Source organism: Lucilia sericata, unplaced genomic scaffold (assembly GCF_015586225.1).
Source record: "Lucilia sericata isolate MDLA Ls3-8-SP2 unplaced genomic scaffold, ASM1558622v1 Contig000197F_arrow, whole genome shotgun sequence".
Classification (NCBI taxonomy): Eukaryota; Metazoa; Arthropoda; class Insecta; order Diptera; family Calliphoridae; genus Lucilia; species Lucilia sericata.
Genome location: NW_023994225.1, coordinates 124,131 through 148,992, shown reverse-complemented (window position 1 = coordinate 148,992; position 24,862 = coordinate 124,131). Strand labels below are relative to the sequence as shown.

The window sequence follows — 24,862 nt, the reverse complement described above, 5'->3', positions numbered from 1 at the left end:
ACCTACGTATTAGAGATAAACTGATACATTTATTATGGTGTATCATGTACCAACAAACTGTCCTACTTATATTTTAATAGGCTTTGTTTTTGTCCATCATTAAAATCTTTAAAATCAATAAAAACTAACATTTATGTAGAATTGTTGTCCCACCAATGTTTTCCCAGGTCAAACATCATCATCCTCTTGTATCTTGCATCATTAATATAATAACATATCATTATTACATTCACAATTTATCACTTTACACTTTTAAAAATAAAAAACAATAAAATCATATTTTCGCTTTGGCTAAGCCTGTCTGTATACATATTAGTTTACAAAAATCTTATTAAAAACAACAACAAAAAATATCATTGCAAAATACAAAAATAAACCATCAACAGAGAAGTAACATGTTTTTACACTCTCCTCTCTTTTTTCTACAATGAAAAAAAAGGTGTTGTTTTGCTTTCTTATTTTGTTTTCTATTTTTTAATTCAAGCACATGTTTGTGTGATTGTGTATTGGTAGAAACTTTAAACGCTTATATTTCCGAAAATACTGAACCGATCTTGATCATATATAGATAGTGAGGCTCGCGAATCTACATTCATCAAAAAAAGAATCAAGAAAATCGGTCAAGTAATAGAGCCGGAAAATGTTCCCAATCGTTTTGGCTTTGCGTATTTATATATATGATGATGATATGATCTGCTTTTTCAAGCTATGATAGTAATTCGTTAAAATTAATAGACAGATATCCGTTTTCTGCAGGGGAACTAATAATAACACCGGGGAACAGAGGAATTAATAATAACAGCTTGTAGCTAGTCTTTAAAAGTTGGTTGTTTACGTAAACTAATACCAATTTTTTATTTTTTATTTTATTAATAAATTAATAATAAATAATAAATTAATTAATAAATTTTTGAACATTTCTACATTACATTGTAGTTCGTTTATAGTCAGTCTACTAAAGTTAACAAATAAAATTCACAATAATAGGGAAACAAGAGAAAACATATTGAAATTCTCTCCAGATAATTTTGGGCCACTTCTGCATTACATGATAGTTAGCATGTAGTTAGTCTTTAAAAGTCGGGATAGCTCTGCATTACATTGTAGTCAGTCTGTAAAAGTAAACTAGAAGATAATTTTTCTCGTAATCGACTACAAAATTGCCGGCAGGGAAGCAATACGAAATACACAAACAACTTTGTTTACTATTTTTTTTCTTCACTGCATCCTTCGCCTTACCAATACCCACCCGAGTGACGTTTTATTACTCTTAAAAAAACCTACTCGAAAATCGTATGTGTCGATTATGGATAGCAATCAAACTTGAGTTGACAGCAGCCAACGCAACTGACATAAAACTTGGTATTATGAACGGCAACTTTCGTTAGTTGCTAAATGGTTATCCATATTGTGTCCTCTGTGGTAATTTTGACAGACTAGCAACTAAAAAATGTAAACAAACTATAAAAAATATGGATACTTTATGAAAAATTCGACACATTTACTTTAAAAAACATCTCAGCAACCACAAATTTCTAGTTGCCAATTTGGCAACTGAAATTTGCAGCTGTAATGTCATTTTGGCAACTGACAACTCAACTGATGTTCGGTTGCTATCGATAATAGACCCATAAAAGATTTTTATCGATATAATCAACTTCATATCACATCAAATTTTGTAGACAACAATTTGAACTTTCATATAATATATGTAAATATGTAGAGAGCCCTATCTATATAAATGCAGGGGTTGTGTAAGTCTAAAAAATTTTATTTAATCAATCATTGATTTTTATTAAATGCTATTTATGTATCTATTACTAATTATCCCATATTTCCAAATTTGAAACAATGTTAGTAATAGATTAAGTAAAATTAGTAAAATATCACTAGCGCCTCTAAGTCTAAAAATTTATATTTATTCAATCATTGATTTTTATTAAATGCAATTTATGTACGGTTCCTACTTCGATACTTAAAACCAGGGCACATTTATTCATTTATTGGTTGGATGACGCCTCTTCTTCTTTTTGTGTGCTCGTACTTCCACAAGTTCGCAATGGTCATGAGCCGCGCAATAGCGATAAGGAAAACAGTCGCTTTTCGTAGTCATTGCATTCGTTGCACTCTCCAAATGAGTATTACATCCAAATTTTACTGCAATGATAGATCATGATACTTGAAAAATATTAACAACTAAATTAATATGTGGGAAGAACGACGATCTTCTCCACTGTTATTTTAACTGAACAACCAATGTTCGTTTTCACTTCAGCATCTCGTATATTACCATCTATGAAAACATTAACAACATGGCCTAAATGCCACTTTTCGACAAATTATCGTCTCGGTATGAAACTACACTCCCGCCACTTGAATAGCACATATATCAATTTTTTTTCAAGCTTATATTTTTGGATTAGGAATTTCTGGAAACTTGTTTTTTCCCCTCATTGTAATATTTTTTGTTCTGAATAAAATGTGATATGAATTTTGTAAATTAACCGAAAAAAGCTACTGTGAAAAATTCGTCACTTGAAAAGATCATCTCCCAGAAAAAGTGATTTTATAGCAACTTTTGTAATTATAACTTATTGAGATTATTTACAACGATATAAATTAAACTAAGCTATTTTAGTAATGTGTTGAACCTCCTTGGTTGACTACCACTTCACAAATCCTGTTTTCCTATTATGGCACCTTCGAGCATCAGCTTTTAACCTCAAGAATAAATGCTAGGAACTACATTGGGTTAATAAAAAAGGCTTTTTCGGTTTTCAATGACCTATATGGACATAGCCCTTGGATCCTACAACAAGATAACGCCCCGATCCATACTGCCTGGATCGTACAATCTTATATAGAGTTCTAAAATGTTGAATTGTTGAGCTGGCCTTCATATTCACCAGACTTAAACATTATAGAAAACTTGTGAAACTTGATACCTTTTAAACTGTCCTTTAATGGATCTATTATTGCCAGTGCTAGCTCTTTTATCGAATCTAAATCTATTATTTCTAGGACTATCTAAATCGCTCCATTTAGGAATCTCTTTTTCGTTCTCCACATTTTGTTCCCATAAAGACAATGTAAGAACTTGCAAATTTATTGAACAAAGGTAAACGAAAATGGGGTCCCAAGAAGAAATATCTACATCATGCAAATTTAAGACCGATATGCAATTCTTAATGTCTCTTTCTATTTCTTTAGCAGACTCAAATTTTGCGGGAATGAGGTTAAACAAAATCTTAAGTTGGCTATTCACCAAAATTCTTTTGTTCTCATACGCATCACATAGATTTTTCCATTCGTTACAGAAACATTGATTTGTCAAGGGAGAATCTTTCACAATTTCTAAAGCATCCTCACTAGTAAATTGCCTCAAATTCGATTTCTGATAAATCTTCGCAATTAATGTAAACAGCAGTAAACATATCGCGAAAAGAAGGCCAAGTTCTATAATCGCCTCACAAGCTTCTTTTGAGTCTGAGTCCTCGCTATTTAGAAAAATAGATTCATAAGAATCTCTAACTTATCCCATAAAATTTTGAATTCCTCCTTCTAAAGGAGCTGTGATTTTCTTGTGGCATTTCATTATAATCGTTCTCGAACTCGAGAGCAAAACAGTCAGCTTTTCAAATTTCTTTAAAATTTACGATTTCATTTTGTAAAGTCTTTTATTTATAACGCCAACAAAAATAAAAGTGTCAAGAAAATCGGCAACTCTATGGTTTCCGAAAATTTTAAAAATCTCTACTAATTATTACCAAAATCAGAATAATTTCACAATATATGGCTTTTCAAGCTACAAAACCAAAAAGATTCACAAAAAAATTAAAGATTCCAAAGAAACAATAATTCAATTCCTTCAATTTTCCAATAAATACTTGCAACGAGAGCAAAATAAAAATTACTATCTTTACTAGTAAAAACTTTCAAGAAAACAAAACCGCCAAAATGTTTACAAATTTAAATGAATTAAACAACTCCAGCCGGCAACCAATTACAACCGGCTCTTAACTGTCTTCTACTGGTTGGGATATACATTATGGTTATGACTTTTTGCAATTTTTGCAAATATGAAAAATACCATAGCAAGCAGGGATTTGAAAAACTACTAATTGCAGTCGCAATTTACTAAATATTTTACTAAATCTAGTTTTCGGCTAAAAAATAAGTAACTTGTTAAAATTTTTAATCACAAACTAATTGAATACAGTCAACTACAGCTTAGTAGAATGGATTGTTATTTTGGTGTTTACATTTTACAATGATAAATATAAATAATATTGCTAATTTAAATAAATTATGTATAATATTTGTAAATTTAGGTATAAAATATATGTTATATTTAGTAGTATAGAATGGTTTCTTATTTATGTGTTTAAATTTGATGTGAATATATATTATGGTATTCAATTATTTGGGTTTTTGTCTTATTCGGTTAATTCGACAAATTAATTTTTGAGGTTTTAAGTTAGCTGGTTAATAATCGGATAATTCAAAATTACTCTGTTAATCGAATAAAAGGAAACTGGATGTTTTTTATTAATATTATTTCTTTTTTACAATATTTTTCTTCCTATAACAAACGAAATTATAATTTATAATCAATAATTCACATTTTATAAAATTTTCCCATAAAGTTAATGAAAATAAATTCCAGAAAAATTAAATGTTAAAAAAATGTCACTTTGATTTATAATTAGATAAATAGCAGAAATATAATAAAAGATTATATATTAATTATACAAAATTATACTTTAACCCTTTTTGACTATGGTCTAAACTTGAGGTGTACATTTTTAAAAGAAAAACATTGATTTTAAAACTGATAATTTATGTAGTCCATTTTTTCGGTCGATCTTCGACATAATATGTCTAAAAATTCAAACCGTATATGTTCGAAAAGGGTTAATTTATAAGTTTTATAGTGCATTTTTGATTTTTTGAACTTCGGGGGTAAATTTGTCCCATGTATTTTAAAGGGTTAATTTTACTTTTTTCGCTGTTATTTTAAACATAAGACTTTAAAACTTTTGAACTCCACAATTTATGGGTTAAGAAAGTCCAATATGAATAAAACTTCTGATATATATTTTATATTATCTGAACTATAATACTCTGAAAATACTTTATTTAAAGTGTAAAACAGTAAAGAATTAATACGTATCCACTAAAATATTACACAAAAAAATCGATTTTCCCTAAATACGCCGAGTTCAAATTGCAGGTACAGCTTAATTGTAAGAAATATAGATCTAATTTTATTACCGTTTTATTCCCTCATTTATTGTCCACAACTTGTCAACTACCATAACAAATGATAGGTTTTACTATTAAACAATTTGTTTATTGAATAACAAGAAATCGCGTTGAGAGAAACAAACTTTTCAATTTAAATAGTTTTTGTTTCTCCTGTAAAATTTTTAAAATGTTAGATAGGGTTGTCTGCGTTTTAGGTGACGATATATTTCTTAAATATCATAAAAGTACAAAAAATGTACCAGAGGAACACATAATTACCCGTTTTTGCTCATTTAGGTTGAATTTCTTGTTCCCCCCTAAATAAAATCGAAATAAACATATTTCTGAGACTACAAAACTCATCGTCTAAAATATTTTTTCTTTAGAAGGAAAAAAATAGTCTTAAAACACAGAAGTACTAATTTTCCCGTTTTTTGTCCTTTGTCCTATTTTTGTCTCCTTCTGGTCAAGCTTTCGAAACGGAACTTTGCTAATACATACATACTTCAGACACTTTAAAAAGCTTAATTGCTTTTTTGCTTAAGTATAGATAATAATTAGTATTTACACTCAAAAGTTCTAATTTTGCCCATTTTTCATCCATATACCCCTTCTTCTCCCCTTATAATCCTAGTTTTGAAAATCAATATAGCTAATACACCATCCATTTTGAAACGTAGATATAACTATGTTCGAAATTTAAGGAAAATCCTTTCAGCCGTTTAAGTGTGATTAAAAAAGATAGAATTCTTTTAAAAGTACCAAAAAAAAGATTAAAAGAATACATTGAAGTAGTTTGAATTGTCTGAAGATATGCATTTTTTGAGTGTTTACAAATTTCCCTTTTTACCGTTTTTCCCCATAAGGGTGGGCTTTCATAATATACATATTTCTGAAATTATAAAAATCATAGTCTATAATATTTTGACTTTATAATAGAAAAAATCGGTCTTAAAGCAGACCGACCATTTGGCCTATTTTTTGTACCCTCCTGGTCCAACATTCCCAACGACACTTTGCAAGTACATACTTATTTCTGACAAATTAAAAAGTTGAATCAAAAATTATTTTGCTTAAGTGTAGACAAAATCAGTATTTTCTCTCAAATGTATTAATTTTGTCCGTTTTTCACCCATTTTACCGCCTTGTTGTCCCCTCCTAGTCCAAGTTTGAAAAAAATATAGCCTATAACAATCTCCAAGTATAGATCTAACTTTATTCCAAATTTGAAGAAAATCGGTCCAGCCGTTTAGGCGTGATTGACGAACAAACAAACGAACAGTCTTACAAAGAGATTTATAATATACTAGCTATACCCAGTGTGCTTCGCTACCCTCATCGTAATGAAATAAAATAAATATTATTGTAAATGTATATATATCTGCAATATCAAAAAGTCCCCTATTTAAATTTATGTTTATATATTCAATATTTTAGAAAACTCAAAAAGTACCAATGAAGTACGAAAAAGTAACAAAAGACCTCTTTTATTTAATTTCATGTTCCTAAGTTCAATATTATAGAAAATTAAAAAAGTACCAGTTGAAGAACGAACAATTACCAAAGGGTCCCCTTTTATAGATTCTCATTAACTCCGGGCTCCACATGGTTAATTTCATGTTATAAAAAACACAAAAAGTACCTTTTGAAGAACGAAAAATTACCAAAAAGTCCTCTTTTATATGTTCTCACTTACTCCGGGCTCTACGTACTTAATTTCATGTTTCTAGGTTCAATATTATAGAAAATTCAAAAAGTACCTTTTGAAGAACGAAAAAGTGCCGAAAAGTCCCCTTTTATAGGTTATCACTTAATCTTGGCTGTACTTGCTTAATTGCACGTTTCTAGGTTCAATATTATAGAAAATTCAAAAAGTACCTTTTGAAGAACGAAAAAGTACCAAAAAGTCCCCTCTTATAGATTCTCATTTACTCCAGGCTCTATATGCTTAATTTCATGCTTCTAGGATCAATATTATAGAAAATTCAAAAAGTACCTTTTGAAGAACGAAAAAGTACCAAAAAGTCCCCTTTTATAGATTCTCATTTACTCCAGGCTCTACATGCTTAATTTCATGCTTCTAGGATCAATATTATAGAAAATTCAAAAAGTACCTTTTGAAGAACGAAAAAGTACCAAAAAGTCCCCTTTTATAGGTCCTCACTTAATTCGGGCTCTACATGTTTAATTTCATGTTTCTAGGTTCAATATTATAGAAAATTCAAAAAGTACCTTTTGAAGAACAAAAAAGTACCAAAAAGTCCCCTTTTATAGTTTCTCACTTAATCCAGGCTCTACATGCATACTTTCATGTTTCTATTTTCAATATTATAGAAAATTCATAAAGTACCTTTTGAAGAACGAAAAATTACCAAAAAGTCCCCTTTTATAGATTCTCATTTACTACGGGCTCTAAATGCTTATTTTCATATTTCTAGGTTCAATTTAATAGAAAACTCAAAAAGTACCAGTCGAAGGACGAAAAAGTACCAAAAAGTCCCCTTTTATAGATTCTCATTTACTTCAGGCTCTACATGCTTAATTTCATGCTTCTAGGATCAATATTATAGAAAACTCAAAAAGTACCAGTCGAAGGACGAAAAAGTACCAAAAAGTCCCCTTTTATAGATTCTCATTTACTAAGGGCTCTACATGCTTAATTTCATGTTTCTAGGTTAAATTTTATAGAAAACTCAAAAAGTACCAGTCGAAAGACGAAAAAGTACCAAATAGTCCCCTTTTATAGATTCTCATTTACTAAGGGCTCTACATGCTTAATTTTATGTTTCTAGGTTAAATTTTATAGAAAACTCAAAAAGTACCAGTCGAAGGACGAAAAAGTACCAAAAAGTCCGCTTTTATAGATTCTCATTAACTAAGGCCTCCGCATGCTTAATTTCATATTTCTAGGTTAAATTTTATAGAAAACTCAAAAAGTACCAGTCGAAGGACGAAAAAGTACCAAAAAGTCCCCTTATATAGATTCTCATTTACTCCGGGCTCTACATGCTTAATTTCATGTTTCTAGGTTAAATTTTATAGAAAACTCAAAAAGTACCAGTCGAAGGACGAAAAAGTACCAAAAAGTCCCCTTTTATAGATTCTCATTTACTCCGGTCTCTACATGTTTAATTTCATGTTTCTAGGTTCAATATTATAGAAAATTCAAAAAGTACCTTTTGAAGAACGAAAAAGTACCAAAAAAGTCCCATTTTATAGATTCTCATTTACTCCGAGCTCTACATGCTTAATTTCATGTTTCTAGCTTTAATTTTAAAGAAAACTCAAAAAAGTACCTGTGTAGAACGAAAAAGTAGCGAAAAGTCCCTTTATTATTAATTTCATGTTTCTATTTCAATATCATAGAAAACTCAAAAAGGACCAGTTGGAGAATGAAAAGTACCAAAAAATATCACTTGATACTGGGGTTCCAAATAACACCCCATTAGGATATTTAGTGTTTCTAAATTTAAAAATTTTATCTAAATTGGATCATTGTGTTTGAATAAAATCAAATTTCCCGTTTTTACCCCTTTTGGTACTTTTTTCCTCCCCATTAACGAAATAAAAATTCTATTCCAAAAAGTTGCAACATCGTAGTGGGAGCCCGTTATTATGTATTCATATGTATAAGTTAATAAACCAAAAACAATGTTTTATGAAAAAAGTACCAAAAATAGGTACAATTTTAACCCCTTAAACGTCCGAATATCCAAAAAGTACTAAATTCATATTTTTATTTTTTCGTTAAGTTATGAAGGAGTCAAAAATATTTTTTGAATGTGCACTGGTTTAAAAGATACATGGGGTGCGAAAAAAGTACCAAAATACAGTTTTTACCCGTTTATTCCCTAAAGGGGCCGAATTTTAAAAAAGTACCAGACACCTGTCCGTTTATTTTTTAAATGAACGGCGATAAGCTTTAAGCTGTTTTTGTATCTTTTCTAGTTTAGGAGATATAAGGTTACCGAATTTACCCGTTTTTACCCTTTTTTACCCCCTAAACATTCGAATTTCCAAAAATCCCGTCTTAGTGGATCTATTTGGCGGGAGACCAACCTCCTGTCCAAATTTCAGCTCTTTAGCTTCAACCGTTTAGGCTGTGCGATGATGAATCAGTCAGTGAATCAGTCAGTCAGTCAGTCAGTAACGTTAGAATTTTATATATATAGATTTATATGTATTAGGATATTAGGATTATACATAATTTATTTAAATTAGAGATATGATTTCTATTTATCATTGTAAAATGTAAACACCAAAATAAAAAAACACTCCATTCTACTAAGTTTAACAAAAAGCGCACACAACAACATAATCTTACAAATCAAACAACTCATCAAAACTTTTCAGCCATACTATCCAGTCAAATAACGTCTTACTATCCAGTCAAATTACGTTACTATCCAGTTTTTATTACGTACATAGTAAGATAACGAAACCAAGAACTAAACAAGTAAGAAATTATAGTCGGGCGAGGCCGACCATATAATAACCTACACTTGTTACAAAAAAATATGATTTAGTTTTCATAATAAAGCATTTAGTTGAATTGTAGCTTCCCTCAGATATACTTAAGCAATTTATTGTTGAATAAAATTGTGGACATTTAAGTCGAATTTTGAAGGGGACTTTGAATAGGGGCTATGGTCAAATGAGACCCTATAATTAAAAAATGCATAAGGGTCATCAAGGCTAGTATAGAACTTGGTTTTGCAGCTTTTTGTCGAGATACGAGTATATTAAACATAATTATGAACTTAAAAGCTCTATTAGTCCGGTTCAGTTGTATGGGGGCTAGGTGAAATAATGGACTGATGTTAACCATTTTCAACAGGCTTCGTTTCGGGTACCATAGAAGATCGTGTGCCAAATTTCATTGAATTATCTTCAAAATTGCGACCTGTAGTTTGATTACAAGGTTTACAAGCCCTATTCGGGGGTTCAGTTGTATGGGGGCTAGGTGAGGTAATGGACCGATGTTAACCATTTTCAATAGACTTCGTTTCTGGTACCAAAGAAGATCGTGTGCCAAATTTCATTGAATTATCTTCAAAATAGTTTGATTACAAGGTTTACAAGCCCTATTCAGGGGTTCAGTTGTATGGGGGATAGGTGAAATAATGGACCGATTGTAACCATTTTCAATAGGCTTCGTCCCAAAAACAGTAGGAGATCATGTACCAAATTTCATTGAATTATCTTCAAAATTGCGACCTGTAGTTTGATTACAAGGTTTACATGGACGGACGGACGGACAGATGGACGGACATAGCTAAATCAACTCAGAAAATGATTCTAAGCCATATACCGGCGTATAGAGAGGCAGATAACAAATCACCACTACACACACACTATTGGTATTTTTTCAATGAAATTGCACTGAAAAAAATTTTTGTAATTTTTAATTTTGAAGATTAAATTGCATTACTGTAAAATGCGAATATTTATTAACAAAATGTAATCAATGTCAACTTAAGAAGAATAATTTCTTCACATAGAAACAACATTTCAAATTAAAATGTACAAAAAAGTATTAAATAAGAATGATCTTATTAACTTTCATTGTTATGCATTCTAGAAAATTATTTAGGGTGTATGTTGTTTTTGTAAATTATGCTCTTGTTTTTGCAAGTTGTTTTTGTTTTTTTAAGTTGTGTTTGCAATTTCTTTAGCAAAGCGACAACAGCCTGCTTAGTTGAATGCTGTCAAGCAACTAAATAAAATATTTGTATTTTTGATGCTCTTGTTTAGAAGTTCGTCTGCGATCGTGTTGTGTACATGTAATTTGCCGAAAATCTTCGTTGTCAGAACAATACTAGCGCCGACGTCTGTTCTAAGCCGATTGGTATACTTTAAGGTGGGTATAGGACCAATATTATTGTGCGTTACAAACATCAGCACAAACCCAATATACCCTCCCCACTAAAGTGGTGTAGGGTATAACAATACGCAAGCAGTTTACTCAAAAATGTTTGCACTGTTCAGTGGTCGTGTTCAGTTCGGTTGAGTTGAAAAAACTTAACATGGCCGCTGCTTGTTTGTGTGGATGCTGAAGAAAAACAAAATCACTTGCTAGTTATTGCAGCATCGTGTGCGCACAGTTGACTGATTTCAGTTAGCTTCTAAGGGAAAAGTAAATACTTGAACATTTTCCAGTTTAGTCGGCAATTTAGAAAATAAAACTAAATATTAAACCTTGATAGCAAGACCTTGTAGGGCGTGAAAGATGTTAAGGAATATGATATTATTTTTTCGCGATCGTAAAAAAAGTTCCCGTATCAAAGGCCATGAAGTTGTGTATAAATATTACTTTTTCTGTATTAGAAAAATAAATATTTTTGCCAACATTTTTGCATTTTTATTACACTATCGTAAAGAGAACATTCTTCTTTAAACCCCTGTTATGAAATTTTTAACAAATCGTGAAAACAATGCATGTTATGGATAATAGTTTAATTTTAGTAAAAATAACAAACAAAAGCTTTTTAGAAATTGCGTTCGGTGCGAATTGACTTAAAAAATAGCTTTTTATTATCAGGACAGTATTGGCTATAAGGCAGTGCTGTGGTATTTTGCCTCCCCTAATGTACATACATATGTGGCCAACTTATTAGAATAGTTTGGTATCACAACTAACGGTCTTAGATTTTCTCAGTATTATATTGATGTTTCAGGGAAATTCACTATCCAGGAATAAAACTTTTTGTGTTCTTATTCTGGGCCCAATGTAGAAATTTGTCCAAACACAAAAAAAATACAGCTTCTACAAGTTTTGATGGTAAATTACAAACAATACAGCAGCCACGCTTTATATAAACAAATCTGAATTAGACTTTCTGGGAACAAGGAAATGATTAACTTATTTTTTAAATATAATCGTAGTTAACTTAACAAAATGTGAGAAAAGTTAAACTCAATGTAAAAATTAAAATGTAAACAAAGGCAATGTGCTGTCTAAAGCCCCCTTCACACGAGCACACAAGTAATATGATCTGTCAATATTTTGTGTAGAAGAGATCGGATGGTATCGTCTAAACGGAATATGTAAAGAAATCATCACACATTGAGAGAAAATACGGATGGAAAATGACAGTCGTATGGCTCTCTTCATTTTGTGAAATGATTCAAAAAACAAGCAAGTCGCATTAGATCAGGGATGTATTTTTAAGTAAAAACATACAAAAAAGTGAAACAACTGTTTCCATCTTACTTTGTTATTGTTTTATACCAATCGTGTAAACACAAAAAATATAAATCATACGACTTTTATTCTCTTTTTTGTCATACGGAGGAATTTAATTTTACTTTTTCATTAGACTTGTACGTAAAGTGTGATCGTCTGAAGGGCCCTTAAAAAAGCAGAGTCTGACATATATGAGATCTGGCTGCTCTGACAAGGCTGCTACTTAACAAAATGGTTCGTGCATTTGCTAGATTTTAGTTAATTCCTCAACCAAGTTGGCAATGTGATCAGTATACCTTAGTATATCCAAACACCTTAATGTGCAATTGTGAATCAATTTTAGCAAATTCTTTTACCTTTGTGATAATACCAATCAAAATAGTGCTATATGGTGAATTCTCACTATCAAATTCACGCACCTTACTGATAATACATATCAATATTCGTTGATTTAATGGACTGTATAACAAATGTATTATAAGACGGTATTATCATTTAGAAACTTCAATTTTACAGTACAATTCAAGAATTTTCATACCGTATGTTTAAAGTTTCTTTACTTGTGAAATTTTGTTATGTTAACAAACAAAATATTACAAGAACAAAAGTATAGGCTAATAATCCACTAACAAATCCGGATCGAAGGAACAATGTTGAGGTGCCGAATTGCCCTCGGGATGTCCTGGTGGTGTACTCCTATTATACTTCCAAATTGTTGGCCAAGTGCCAAAACACAGGATTTTGGTTGGTTTTTAACTATATAAATACAAACACTTTCCTTTTTTCCCCAATTTAGGATACAATTTATTATTATATGATGGCCAAGCAACGAATAATGTACCGCCAAAAACTATGCAAAGCTTAGAGCTATGCGAATGTCAAGCTTAAGAATACCAGCTGATGACAATAGCGCCTCTAGTTGTGTATTCCTTCATATGATTTTTGCAACGTCACCATCTGACGCAAGCCAGGGACGGGCAAACCTCTGTTCAAATCTAAACAATACTTGTTTATCTCTAAAAAAAATATTAGTGTATTTTGCTGTTGTTAACTGTTCAAGAAAAGACGTTATGTCTTCCTTTATGTTTCAGAATTTGTAAAAAATTTGTTTCCTTTTCTAAAAAAAAAAAAAAAAAATTGAGTTATGTTACTTTTGTACTGGGTGTGCTATATATATTTACAGTTAATCACAAAAATAAGTATACAGAAATACTGGTAATTGGTTTTATTTAAGAATGGATATTATTTTTTCAAAAACAATAAAGTAACACATTTATTTATTAAAAACAGTTATGATACCCAGCAAAAAAAGTGTGGAAAAAGATGTAGAATTTTCATCACAACTAGTAACCCGAAGTGCTTCAAATTCGGGTGTAAAACCTATGAATTTTACATTAGCGTGTCATTGGAGGGATGTTGTTCATTTTTGGCAGCTTTGAACTACATCTGATCTTATTTTTAGAAGCAGTAAAAATCCGATATTTGGATGCCAAAAATAAAACACATTCTCTTAATGACACGCTTATGTAAATTTCACTACTCTTTCACCAAATCTTGATGTACTTCAAATATGTTATTTGTAATGACTTTTCCACATCTCTTTCCTCACTTTTAACTGGGGTTTCATTTGTAAGGAAATATTTGGTTTATAAAAGTGAAAAATATGTAATCGCATTTTAAGATGTGATTAAGATGTAGTTTGTAAAGTATGACATCAATTATTTTTTGCTGGGTAATTATTATTCACTACTTTTTTTCTGGATATTTTTGTTATTAGAGTTCTCATTTAAGGTTAAGCTAAATAGTTGCAAAATTTACGTCACACAAGTAAGTATAAAGATTATTTTATTACTTTATAAAAAAATATTTTTACACAATAACTTGGAAAAATCCACTTTTAGTTGCGAAAAATTTAAATTTTTGGTAATTGACCTGAATATTACTTATAGGAGCATTTTTTCATATTTAAGGCCATCTTGCTATTTAAACGCCCGGAGTTTTGGGGATTAATGGGGATTTCCTAAAATTTATTTCTTAAAATGCGAAATTATTAATACTTGTACTAGTTTCCATTAATTAAAACAAGTTTTTTGATTCCAATCATCCATTACACACTTCTAAATACTACCAATACTCGTCAAATGGTGACCATGTCAATAATTTACACTACATATCGGTTCCGAAATTGGTCATTGTCCAAAATAATAAGATTTTTATATTAAATCAGGCTCAATTAGTGGTATGAATACGAATTGAACAATTTTGAACAAGGATACCTCTTAATTTGTTGCTAGAACAAATAAAATGCCCGATCCATAATACATGGTTATTGTCTTGGGTATATCAAGGTATGGTTAGTAGCATTTTTGTATACTTTGGAAATCGGAGAATTTTAAAAATCTGTTTAAATTAAAGGAAATATATGGAATTATCAAAATTTTCAAGTATCCCAGCAAAAAAAGTGTGGAAAAAGATGTAGAATTTTATCACAACTAGTAACCCGAAGTGCTTCAAATTCGGGTGTAAAACCTATGAATTTTACATTAGCGTGTCATTGGAGGGATGTTGTTCATTTTTGGCAGCTTTGAACTACATCTGATCTTATTTTTAGAAGCAGTAAAAATCCGATATTTGGATGTCAAAAATAAAACACATTCTCTTAATGACACGCTTATGTAAATTTCACTACTCTTTCACCAAATTTTGATGTACTTCAAATATGTTATTTGTAATGACTTTTCCACATCTCTTTCCTCACTTTTAACTGGGGTTTCATTTGTAAGGAAATATTTGGTTTATAAAAGTGAAAAATATGAAATCGCATTTTAAGATGTGATTAAGATGTAGTTTGTAAAGTATGACATCAATTATTTTTTGCTGGGATATGTTGTAAGTATTAAGAAATCGGAGTTAAATTTCGGATTATAAGAACGTAATGTGTTCAAAATGGCCAAATCCAAGCATATCTCATTATTTTAAAAATAACTCTTTTTCAAAAGTTAAAAATTCAACTTCTAATGCATCATTTGGAAGGTTGAATGACCACCAGATCCAAAATCCGGGTCTAAAGTGGGAAAATATTTCGTAGAAATGAGAAAAACTGTTCTACTAATTATTTCCGGAGCCAATCGGCCCAAATTTCAAGATTTCGGATCTAAAAGTGGATTTTTTCCAAGTTATTGTGTACAAAATATTTTATTATAAAGTAATTTTATTCAAACAGGTAAAATTTTCATAAATTTTGTCAATATCATTAAACCAAATATATATTGAAATGATCTGTATACTTTTGTGACGTAAATTTTGCACCTATTTAACTTCACATTAAATCAGAACTCAAATAACAAAAATATCCAGGAAAAAAGTAGTGAATAATAATTATTATAATTGTTTTTAATAAATAAATGTGTTACTTTTTTTGTTTTTTTGAAAAAATAATATCCTTTTTTTGAATAAAACCAATTGTCAGTATTTCTGTATACTTATTTTTGTGATTAACTGTATGTACGTTTAATTTTTTCATTCATTATTATACCCTATACCACTTTAGTGGGGAGGGTATATTGAGTCCTATATCCACCTTAAAGTATACCAATCGGCTTAGAATAATTTTCGATCCTAGCCCTTATGCAAAGCCCCCTTCGAAATATGACTTAATGTACACAATTTTATTCAACAAAAAATGGCTAAAGTATATCTGAGACAAGGTACAATTCAACCTAAATTCCAGCAAAAAAAGTGTGGAAAAAGATGTAGAATTTTCATCACAACTAGTAACCCGAAGTGCTTCAAATTCGAGTGTAAAACCTATGAATTTTACATTAGTGTGTCATTGGAGGGATGTTGTTCATTTTTGGCAACTTTGAACTACATCTAATCTTATTTTTAGAAGCAGTAAAAATCCGATATTTGGATGTCAAAAATAAAACACATTCTCTTAATGACACGCTTAAGTAAATTTCACTACTCTTTCACCAAATCTTGATGTACTTCAAATATGTTATTTGTAATGACTTTTCCACATCTCTTTCCTCACTTTTAACTGGGTTTTCATTTGTAAGGAAATATTTGGTTTATAAAATTGAAAAATATGTAATCGCATTTTAAGATGTGATTAAGATGTAGTTTGTAAAGTATGACATCAATTATTTTTTGCTGGGATGCTTTATTATGAACACTAAATCACATTTTTTTTATAACTGGTGAAGGGTATTATATGGTCGGCCTTGCCCGACTATAACCCAGCAAAAAATAATTGATGTCATACTTTACAAACGACAACTTAATCACATCTAAAAATGCGATTGCATACTTTTCGCTTTTATAAACCAAACATATACTTACAAATTAAAACACAGTTAAAAATGAGAAAAGAGATGTAGAAAAGTCACTACAAACAAAATATTCGAAGTACTTCAAATTTTGATGAAATTTACATAAGCGTTTCATTGAAAGAATGTGGTTTATTTTTGACGTACAAATATCGGATTTTTACAGCTTCTAAAGATAAGATTAGATGTAGTTCAAAGTTGTCAAAAATGAACAACATCCCTCCAATGACACGCTAATGTAAAATTCATAGGTTTTTCACCTGAATTTGAAGCACTTCGGGTTACTAGTTGTGATGAAAATTCTACATCTTTTTCCGCACTTTTTTTTTGCTGGGAACTTCTTACTTATTTTTTTCTTTATTTTTTAGACGACTTTGCTATTAATTTGCTTGAGCAAATTAACAGAAGACAATACTAATACGAACTTGTGACCAGCGCAAACAATATATTATACATGTATATCGTCCCTGTTTTGAATATTGGTACTATGTGGGTTTTAACAAAGTTTTCAGAAAAGGTAAAAAACAGTTTAATTAAGCTGTATGTTTATTATATCGCGTTGTTTTAAAAAAATATATATGTATCTTGAAGGATCCGTTAACTGCTGTAATTAATTTGTATTTTGAATTTTTATGAATTTTAGCGCAATTCTGGAAAACTCCACATAGGACTTTTTGGAAAACAGTTTTTATATTGAAATTTTCTTCCATTTCATTTTGGAAAACTCCACATAGGACTTTTTGGAAAACAGTTTTTATATTGAAATTTTCTTCCCATTTCATGTACTGATTCTTAGATTTCGTTCGAAATTTGGGTTTAGAGACTTTAGGGGGTATATTTGACCAATTATAATACCATGCAGCGGATGTTAGCATTACATCCACAATAATAGCGATATTTACCTTTGCAAACGTAATTTGTCTAAATTAGCAGACAAATTGACCAAAAATGAAGAATTTATGACGGTAATGTAAAAACTGGTCTACAGCATCATCTAAACAATCTAAATAAAGTACTAAAAGTAGCGATCCTAATGATATAGTGGAAGTCAAAGGTCATAAGTATCAAATCTTTGGATATATCTCTATGATTGTTCGTCGTACAACTTTTGATGTTATTACAACTTTTGTAAAGAATATAATTTCCGATATTATGCTAAAGATTATTTTCGCGGGTCATTAGTTGTTTTCGAATTATTTTCTTTTCATTTCCTTTAGCAGTGCTACTTAAAAATATCAATTAGATTAACACTTATGATATTATAATTACTATTCTTGCATAAATTATCAGAAAATACTTATTAAATCATTTATCTTAGAATTTCGACTTATTTGCACAGCATCTGTCTATGCAAAACTAGACTAGTTCTACAAAATTTCATAAAGATCGGTATGCGAAATACCGCAAGTACTTTAAATAAAAAGTTTAATAAAAATATTAACGGAAGGACGGACGAGATTGAATCTACTCATAAAGTGATTTTAGGTTGATGAGTCAAACAAAAGACAGGTGATAATCCATCCCAGCAAAAAATGTGTGGAAAAAGATGTAGAATTTTCATCACAACTAGTAACCCGAAGTGCTTCAAATTCGGGTGTAAAACCTATGAATTTTACATTAGCGTGTCATTGGAGGGATGTTGTTCATTTTTGTCAGCTTTGAACTACATCTGATCTTATTTTTAGAAGCAGTAAACATCCGATATTTAGATGTCAAAAATAAAACACATTCTCTTAATGACACGCTTATGTAAATTTCACTACTCTTTCACCAAATCTGATGTACTTCAAATATGTTATTTGTAATGACTTTTCCACATCTCTTTCCTCACTTTTAACTGGGGTTTCATTTGTAAGGAAATATTTGGTTTATAAAAGTGAAAAATATGAAATCGCATTTTAAGATGTGATTAAGATGTAGTTTGTAAAGTATGACATCAATTATTTTTTGCTGGGATTATTTACGGTCCCAGCAAAAAAAGTGTGGAAAAGGATGTAGAATTTTCATCACAACTAGTAACCCGAAGTGCTTCGAATTCGGGTGTAAAACCTATGAATTTTACATTAGCGTGTCATTGGAGGGATGTTGTTCATTTTTGGCAACTTTGAACTACATCTAATCTTATTTTTAGAAGCAGTAAACATCCGATATTTAGATGTCAAAAATAAAACACATTCTCTTAATGACACGCTTATGTAAATTTCACTACTCTTTCACCAAATCTGATGTACTTCAAATATGTTATTTGTAATGACTTTTCCACATCTCTTTCCTCACTTTTAACTGGGGTTTCATTTGTAAGGAAATATTTGGTTTATAAAAGTGAAAAATATGTAATCGCATTTTAAGATGTGATTAAGATGTAGTTTGTAAAGTATGACATCAATTATTTTTTGCTGGGGTATTATATTAACTAATTTAAATAAAATATTATTTTGGCGGATTTATGATTTAAATCAATATAATTTAAAACACATAGGACTTTTTGTTGGCGCATTTAATATATAGAAATCACATAGGTGCTTTTGCTAAATCCTAAACCAATTAAGTTATCGGTAAATGCTTTTGTACACATAAGTATAACCAGTAAAGCTGCAAATTGCAAGAATAGAAAAAAATTCGAAAAAATCCACATATGTAGTACTAAATTTCAAAACAGGGACGATATGTACATTTTTATGCATACGTACATACATCAAACATAGAAAAGACAATACAAATTAACGTATCACAGACATGTTCAAAAATACAAAGAGACGACTTTGCGTTAAACTTAAATTTTTAAACTTGATAATATACCCAGCAAAAAATAATTGATGTCATACTTTACAAACCACATCTTAATCACATCTTAAAATGCGATTTCATATTTTTTACTTTTATAAACCAAATATTTCCTTACAAATGAAACCCCAGTTAAAAGTGAGGAAAGAGATGTGGAAAAGTCATTACAAATAACATATTTGAAGTACATCAAGATTTGGTGAAAGAGTAGTGAAATTTACATAAGCGTGTCATTAAGAGAATGTGTTTTATTTTTGACATCCAAATATCGGATTTTTACTGCTTCTAAAAATAAGATCAGATGTAGTTCAAAGCTGCCAAAAATGAACAACATCCCTCCAATGACACGCTAATGTAAAATTCATAGGTTTTACACCCGAATTTGAAGCACTTCGGGTTACTAGTTGTGATGAAAATTCTACATCTTTTTCCACACTTTTTTTGCTGGGTAATAATAAAAACTTATGTATATAAATAGTAATGAGAAAATTTTGAGATCATTGAGTTTCAATAAATTCTTAATATTAAATTTAGGAATGTTGAGGTTATTTTAATAGCTAACAAGGCCTTGACGCCATGAGACTTCACTCTCAGGGCAATGTAACAGCAAGTGATTTGTTGTAATTCTACCTTAATAAACGAAAGAAAATGACAAAAATAAACGATACGCAAAGACAATTCGTTTGCTCAAAGAACAACGAAAATTATACCACCAAAACCTGGGTGCAATAGCTTTGACATAGCTTTAATTTTTACGTTGTTTAAAAAAAATGTAAAATTACACGGTGTGACAAAATTACAAAAAATCAATACACTCATCGCGAGACCTATTGAAGTTGGTAGGTCTAGTAGAGTAGATTACAGTACCACTTTTAGAATCTTTAATATACCCTAAAAATCGGAAGATATTGGAAAAAAACGCTTTTTATTTATTTTATTTTTATTTATTCATTGAAGTAATACAAAGCCTATAAGGCCAATCTTACGTACTACTAAGCCATAACACCTAAGTATATAAACTTAACATAAAATACGAAGTATTGTAAATAATAAAAAATTAAATTTAATTACAATTTACAAATTCTTTTAAGAGTTCCCCAAACATAATGCAAATAATAGTAAGGAAAAATATTAAAAAGCAGTAGTATTTAAAGGAAAATAATAACGGTCCAAATTAATAGTAACACTGACCTATTTAGATTTTCTTGCAATACTCTCTTTCATTATAAAAGGAAAAGCAGTGAAGTAAAGAAAAAAATTATTTATTGACTAAGACAGCTAATTGCTCATGAATAGGTTCAAAAGTTGTTGACTAGACAGACCAAAAAAATTGTATCTCAAAATTTTCTTAACCGATTTAATATTTTTCAACTGTTTTAGAAAAAGTTTCCTTGGTACTTTTCAAAAAGTACACACGCTTTTATATTTTTTAAGGAAATGTGTAAATTATTTAGATCTAAATACAAATTTTTATATATATTTTTTTTTAATTTTTTTAGGATTCACGATAATTTTTGACACACACTTTATTAGAAAACATATTTTTTAAATATTTTTTTATTTTAGCCCATAATAGAATAAAATAAGATATGAAACGTTGAAATCAGATAAAAACTGACAGAAATATAATTTTTTTCGTAGAAACAGAAATTTGTCAAATCTCTCACAACAATAAGCTTTATTATTCAAATTTATAATTTGCTTTAGAAATGAGAGATTTGGTAAATTTTTGATTTTACGAAAAAAATTCTATTTAATATATTTAAAAAATATGTGTATAAGTGTGGGTCAAAAATGATCTTGAATTGTAAAAAAATGAAAAAAATATAAAAATTTGTATTTAGATCTAAATATTTTACACATTTTCGTAAAAAATATAAAAGTGTGTATACCTTTTTCAAAAGGACAAAGGGAACTCTTTTCAAAACAGTTGAAAAATATTAAACCGGTTAAGAAAATTTTGAGATATAATTTTTTTGGTCTGTCTAGTCAACAAAAAGAGTTTTTTCCAATATCTTCCGATTTTTAGGGTAGGATTCTAAAAATGGTAAAATGATCTACTCATCTAGGTCTATAAAAAGCATTATATCGCGTAATGAGTGTTTTTGAGTGTCACAGTGTTATTATTACCTACATGAAAAAGAATTGAAAATTTCCAAAATCAAATACATTAGCAATAAAAAAAATTATAAAAAATAAAAAGGAATTTATTGTATTTAGTGATTAATTAATTAAACAAATGCAATTCTCATAATTTAATTTTATAATTTTATTGTTCTTATAAATAATTTTAAAATAAAACAAAGCTTCATACATACACTCCCGCTACTTAAATAGGTTCACTGTTTTGTTTACATTCAAATTAATTATTTGCAAAAAGTAATGGACTAATTAGTAATTTAAAAATTTTAAATAACAACATGATGTCTTAGATATCACCAGTAAGATAAAAATAAGCGCAATACCTAATAGCTGATTTTTAATAATTTTTTTTTTTTTCTAACATACTACGTTTTTTAGCTGTATTTTTTTGGTTCACTTGATTAGGTTCAGTCAGAATAAAATCAGTTTACTGCTGGCAGTGGGTAAAATCCATTCATATTCTAGTGTCTGTGAATATATACAATATATTTTTTAAAAAATAGGCCGGGCAGACAGTATAACACAAAAGAAGCCTAAATTGAAGGAACTTAAAAGGCTTGGACCGAAATTTCCTTGTCAATACTTAAGAATATTTATAACTCTTTATCACCTCGAATTCTCGAAGTTATATCAAGTAATAATTGATATGTTCCTCCCTAAATCTTTATTAAAACATTGTAGAAATCTTTATAAAAATAAAACGGTTTCATGAGAAATACATTTTGTTGTTGTTTTTGGCAATTAAAGATGATGAACCTATTCAAATGAGCCAAAAAAATGTTGTTTAAAAACGTAGTGTTTTAGAGAAAAAATTATTAAAAATCGGTTATAAGTATTGCACTAATGCTTGTCTATCTAGTGATACATAAGACATTATGCTATTAATTAAAATTTTAATATAACCAATTAGTCCATTATTTTTTGCAAAAAATTAATTAGAATGTAAACAAAATAGTGAACCTATTTAAGTGAACGGGAGTGTATATTATTTCGTTATTAATATTAATGTTCCACCTCAATATTTTCTATGTCAAATTATAAAAAAATTAAAAAAAAATATTTCAATACTTCAAAAAAATAATTAACCGATTTAGTAATTTTAAAACATACTTTTTCATATATTTTAGATATTTCCTCCAAGAGATTCAAATGGGAGAGACGCTAATTGCAAGAGGCGACTTTGAGAACGGCGTTGAGCATTTGGCAAATGCACTTGTTGTGTGTGGACAACCTGCTCGATTATTGCAAGTGTTGCAAACAACATTGCCAGCTCAAGTATTTGCAATGCTTATTTTAAAGATGCAAGAATTTGGTAATAGATCTAGCTCCGAATCTAACGAGACACCAAAAATTGTTACATCGAATCCTTTAGCTCATGAAATGCCATCAGGAGCAATGGAAAGTTCTTCGAGCGGAATAATTATTGATGACCTTGAATAACTTGAACGTATGGGCTTATAATGAAAACTAACAATTTTCATATATTTCATTATACTTCATGTTAATTTTTTTGAAGAAATATATTGTTTGTTGGATTTTAAATTAAAAAAATAGCAAAAGAACTAACTTATACTATTATTTTCAATTTTTATGAGCACAATTATAGAAATTTATTTTTATTATAAGGAAAACTAAAAATAGTAAAAACTGGGCATACTGTGTAAATACTTGTTAGTAAGCAGTAGCGGTTTTCACTCTTGGTAGTAAAGTACCCTTGTGGGTTTGGTAAGTATTGTAGATAATTATAAAAATACCTTTTATTATATTAAGTAAAAAGGTCTAGTATATAAACGTGTTAGATTTACCAACAACATAAACAGCTGATCGGCAAACCACCAATAACATAAATTTATAGTTAAAAAATATAAATTTACAAATTCACAGGAACAAGAAATATTAAAAATAAAACAAGTTAGATTGCAATATTCGGCATTGCCGAATCTTAAATACCCTCCACCTTAAACTGGTTTCATAAATTATAAAATTTTATGGATTGACTAGCTATACCTAGTGTGCTTTGCTACCCAAAAAGCAAAAAATAAACCTACTTACACATGGGAGATGCCACGCAAATTATTGCAAGTTCGCCAATTTTTCCGAACGCTAATAAGGATTTTAATGTAAGCTAGGTTAGGTTAGGTATTCACGCTGCAAAGACACACACTTGGGTCCTGTTGGTCCCTTTGTGATACCTGTAAAGATAGTAAAATATAAAAGAAAGAGAGTAGAGGGTAGTAGAAGATAGTTTAGGATTAAGCCATAGAAGAGAAATTGAAGTGGAGGAGAAGATTGAGAGGTCTGTCCTTGTGGACTGGTGAGTGCCTTAATTATGGCTTGGTGGTCCTAAAACCAGTTACTGTGCCTGATGAAGACATTTATGTTATCCAGTCCTAGACTGGATAGTTCTGACAAATCATCAAATAGTCGTTTTCCCAGATATACGGATCGAGTGTCTGCTAGCGCAGGGCATTGACAGAGAAGATGTTCAATAGATTCTTCCTCCTCTTCTTCTTGACAACTTCTACAGAAGTCGTTGTGGGGAATTCCAAGTCTTCTTGCATGGTTTCCCAATAAGATATGCCCCGTAATGACAGCAAAAAGGTTGCTGATATGAGGGCGGTTTAGTTGCAGAAGATATGACGTGCGTTTACTGTCCAAATTTGGCCATATCTTCCTGGTATTGATACAAGTTGGTTCATTTCGCCATCTTGTCTGAGAAATTTCATAGAACTTTCCATCCATTATGGTCTTGCAAGCTTTTAGCGGTATTCCGCAAAAGATGTCTATGTCCTTGTCGGACATTGAGGCTCCTAGTTTCGCTAATTCATCAGCGATATAGTTGCCAGTCAAATCCCCGTGTCCCCGTACCCATTTGAGCACGATTATTGAATGTCTCGCCATTCTGTTTAAGGATGCCCGGCATTCCTGGACTAGTTTAGATGTAGTATATACACTAATCAGGGATTTGATAGCAGCTTGGCTATCGGTACAAATTTGAATATCTCTGTTTGATATTCTGTAGTATCAAAGCAAACTTGCTGCTCTTTTTATGGCTGATAGTTCAGCCTGTAGTGGACTACAATTATTCTGTATCCTAAAGCTTATTTTAGTTCCAAATTCAGGGATGAAAATGCCACCTCCCACTCGTTCCCCTTTTTTAGAACCATCTGTA

The 24,862-nt window shown here is 30.1% G+C and overlaps 1 protein-coding gene across 1 annotated transcript in view; it reads left to right on the top strand.

The window, feature by feature from the left end:
• Nucleotides 1–23,256, top strand: part of LOC119601894 (mitochondrial import receptor subunit TOM20 homolog) — a 64,344-nt gene extending 41,088 nt beyond the window's left edge. Inside the window, exon 3 of the mRNA XM_037953131.1 lies at nt 22,818–23,256. Coding sequence (XP_037809059.1) covers nt 22,818–23,130 — 313 coding nt within the window. The 3' untranslated portion in view covers nt 23,131–23,256. The remainder of the gene's footprint in view (nt 1–22,817) is intronic.
• Nucleotides 23,257–24,862: the final 1,606 nt, after the last annotated feature.